The 3,941-nt window shown below is 43.0% G+C and overlaps 1 protein-coding gene across 1 annotated transcript in view; it reads right to left on the bottom strand.

Annotated features, from left to right (window-relative positions):
• Positions 1 to 3,576: 3,576 nt before the first annotated feature.
• Glrx3 (glutaredoxin 3) overlaps positions 3,577 to 3,941 on the bottom strand; it is a 30,389-nt gene continuing 30,024 nt past the window's right edge. Inside the window, exon 11 of the mRNA XM_021196976.2 lies at positions 3,577 to 3,833. Coding sequence (XP_021052635.1) covers positions 3,783 to 3,833 — 51 coding nt within the window. The 3' untranslated portion in view covers positions 3,577 to 3,782. The remainder of the gene's footprint in view (positions 3,834 to 3,941) is intronic.

Raw genomic sequence — 3,941 nt, 5'->3', positions numbered from 1 at the left:
TCTTGTGTAACAGATGCTGTACACCTTGTGTTCATGATTTGTGGATAAGACCCTTCTGACATGACTAGCAGCTACAGCTACAGAGACAATTCTTGATAAAACAGAAAAGGAATGTTTTAATATGGTAGGCTTCTGAAGGCTTCCAATTTTCTTCTAGCTTTTTCAGCATGCTATGGCCATTGCCTTTGAGGGGGAAAAAAAAAAAACTTGGCCTGGTAGCATAAAAACTAATTTAACTCCCCAAATTACCAACCAATCCTCTCTTCTTCCCACATGAACATCACCCACACCCAGGTCATGATCATCATCCAGGCAAGCTCCCCATCTAGTGTCCATGTGGGAAAACTGCAAATTCTTCAAAATAAGTGTGAGTTTATAAAGAACTATTGGTTATGTTTAACAATTAGTCACTGGTAGCCATTTCGATAAGAGTGGGGCAGCGTAGAAAAGCACATTTAGAGTCAGAATATGCCAGGTCATGGAGCTTTTAAAAAGCCACCCTACTCCTGACACACATACACACCATTCAAAAACCAGGTTTCTCTTTCCCACTAGAGGGCACAGCTCTCCTATAGAATGCACAGGACTTCAGGCATAGCCCAGGACTGGACATGGGCCTGGCTTGAATGGCAGCTGCTGCTAGATCTGATGGCTCACATAGAAGGCAGAGGCAGTAAGGCTATGCTGCCCCCACTAGAACACAATAGAGTGCTGAAGAGATGGGTCTGGGATGAATACTTATTCTTGCTGAAGCCGTGGGCTTGGTTCCCAGCATTCATGATGCTCACAAGCATCCATACACCCAGTTCCAGGGAATCTGACACCCTTTTGTGACCTCCACAGGCACCCCTGACACACATGGTACTCGTCCAGATACACATGCAGACAAAACACATATGCACATGCAATAAATCAATCAAAAAGCATGGGCCATTGCAGGGGACCTTATGCACACCAATATCCCTCCTGCGGGTTTGGGACAAGGGTCCATGATGACCTGGTCTATGTCCAGCCCATTAAAGACCCTAAACCCAGCTTACCAGGAGTCCTTCAAACCTGAACAGCTGTGCAGTCCAGCTATGAAGACTTAGCTAGAGCATCCTTTCAGCTGGGGCTGTTACTGTAACACCAGACATGTGCAGTAAAGGGGGGAATGTGCTTGCAAAGAACTAAGTCATTTTTATTCAGTAATGCTTGAATTTGGTAACAAGTACCAGTTTTCCATTTTTAAGAAAAATGATTTTAAAATTTAATCAGAAATGAAATCTTCTTCCATGTTGAAATGTTAAGCTTTTTTGGCTTTCTTTACTCTTACAATTTTTCATTTTCAATTTTGTGCATATGGCTGTCTTGATGTGTAGGTATGCACTTGTTTATGTATAATTATACACAACTGCCCTCATATGACATACCCAGTTCTGAGACACCTGACATGGGTTCTGGGAATCAAACTAGGGTCCTCTACAAGAGCAGTATATGCTCTGACATCCTGCGCCATCCTCCCAGCCTTTGCTTTTTACCTTTTGAGACAAAGTCTCATGTCAGGCGAACTCTGAGTTGTCTCCATCTACCTCCTGATCCAGGTTACAAATGTGTCACCAAGCCCAGAAAATCTTAAGCTTTGAGCTTCAGCTCCAATTGTCAGGACAGGTGCTGTATGCGTCTCTCCATAAACTATTTGCTTTGAGCACGTTATGCTATTTGGGGGATGAATTTTAACTTCTGACAATGTTGTCTTCATTCCCCTCCTCCTCCTGACCCTTCTTCCCATCCAGCCCCTGCCTCCTGCCCTCCTGACTGCATTTTCTGTGACTTTGTGGTACTTCCACTCCCTCTTCTAGAATGTTCTCTTGGCCTTGGAAGAGGTGGCACTGGTGTCCCATTTGGGGCCTTGGTGTATTCAGACATGTCCAAACTTGCTCAACTCTACACAGCACACACTTGGAAGTCTCCACCAACAGACACCCAATAAATATCCAAACCCTGGGGCTGGAGAGATGGCTCAGCAGTTAAGAGCACTGATTGCTCTTCAGAAGGTCCTGAGTTCAAATCCCAGAAACCACATGGTTGCTCACAACCATCCTTAATGAGATCTGACTTCCTCTTCTGGTGTGTCTGAAGATAGCTACGATGTACTTACATATAATAAATAAATAAATCTTAAAAAAAGATTAAAAAAAACAAAAAACAAAAACATCCAAACCCTGTAGCCTTTCCTCAGGAAATGAATAGGTGTGGCAGACGCTGGAAACAGCCGACTCTAGAACCTCAGTGGACTTCGATGCAGGAAACAGCCGACTCTAGAACCTCAGTGGACTTCGATGCATTCATTTTCACCCTGTTCTTGCTGCTTCTGGTTCCTGCCTTGTCCTCCCTACTATAAGCCAAATTAACCACTTCTCCCTGAAGTTATTTCTGTCAGGGTGTTCTATCACAACAGAAAAGAAACTGGGACACATGCATAAGGGGTGAGGAGAATAGAATAGGACAGGAGGCACTGACAAACAAAAAAATAAAAATAAAAATCACAAAGGCCTTGTACAAATCACTTCTGCCTTGGTCCCAGTGTTTTATCTCAGCAATAGGGAAGTAACTAATATGGTCGGACCTCCAAGAGGCACACAGGAAGCCTTGATAAGAACTCAAGAGATATTTACATCGACCTGTATGTAAAAGTTTCACCTACCCAATGGTTTTCTCTCAGTGGAAATGAAGAGCCTTGTTTTCCATAAAATCCCTCAGAGGCATCCTAACCCTAGGAAGCCAGGCCCCAACCACCTCTAAACTTATGCTGCTTCAATCCCTCCACCTTAAGCAACAGGACCCAGGCTAAGAGGCAGCAGTCTTTGAGCTCTGGAGAGACTGGATTCACACTCCAACCTTGGCTGCTTTCATCCCACTTACCAGCACACACTGCTTTCCTTGTCACTACGCAGTGCCTCACAGCCCAGATCAGCAGGCCATGATCATTTAAGAACATCCCACAGGCAGCAAATACCGAGATCCCACAGCTGTGAAGTCAGAAAGCCTAAGGCTGTGCAGCAAAGCTTACTGGGACAAGTGTCTCTTATGCATGTAAAGTCAGGGTGGAAAAATTTTAAATTTAAAATTTTAAATTTATGTAAATTTTAAATTTACATTTAAATTTTCCATAGCTTTTAGAATATTCTTTGCCTACTGGAAGGCAAAATTAGTACATTCATTGCAATGAAGACTGAAGGGTGCTTCCCTTTTGGTCACTACTGCTCCCTCTTCTGGATATTGGTACAACATCTGGCTTTCTGCAGTGTATAGAACTCATCACTGCCAGCAGGATAAACTTTTGGGTTGTAATTTTCAGGCTGTGAGGAGTTCTCTGGCCAGTGAGGGGAGCTATTGGACTGGTACAGGAGTTATCTGAGCTCTATAGCACACTGCTTGTAAGAGGCCTTCCCTGCGTGATGGCCTTCCCTAAGTGCTACAAGAGGCCCATGTGTTAAGAAAGGTATTTAAAGGAATTAGTGACAGCAATTGTAAGTTACACTGACATATGCTACACACAAGCATCACTACAGAGACACAGTCTACACACAATCATTTTTAGCTGAGTTTGAAGAGTTTATTGCCTTCTCTGCTTCATGGAGAACGTAGCATGTTTCTTCAGCACACCTTTGTGAAGCACACTGAGCATGGCTGAGTGTGTTGTATCTCTACTCTTAGTCCACTTCTCAGGACCAAATCATTAATCGTTCCATGGTAATTAGATACTTCTTGCAGTCCTTGGACACCATGCTTAATGTTCACTAATTTTCTCCTTTTAGTATAGGCAGCAATTCACCGTTGTCTTTCAGTTCCTAAAAATTAAGAAGAAAGAAAGAAAGAAAGAAAGAAAGAAAGAAAGAAAGAAAGAAAGAAAGAAAGAAAGAAAGAAAGAAAGAAAGAAAGAAAGAAAGAAAGAGGGG

Source organism: Mus pahari, chromosome 1 (genome assembly GCF_900095145.1).
Source record: "Mus pahari chromosome 1, PAHARI_EIJ_v1.1, whole genome shotgun sequence".
Taxonomy (NCBI): domain Eukaryota; kingdom Metazoa; phylum Chordata; class Mammalia; order Rodentia; family Muridae; genus Mus; species Mus pahari.
Note: the sequence above shows the minus strand (reverse complement) of the source record. Positions and strands in the feature narration are given on the sequence as shown.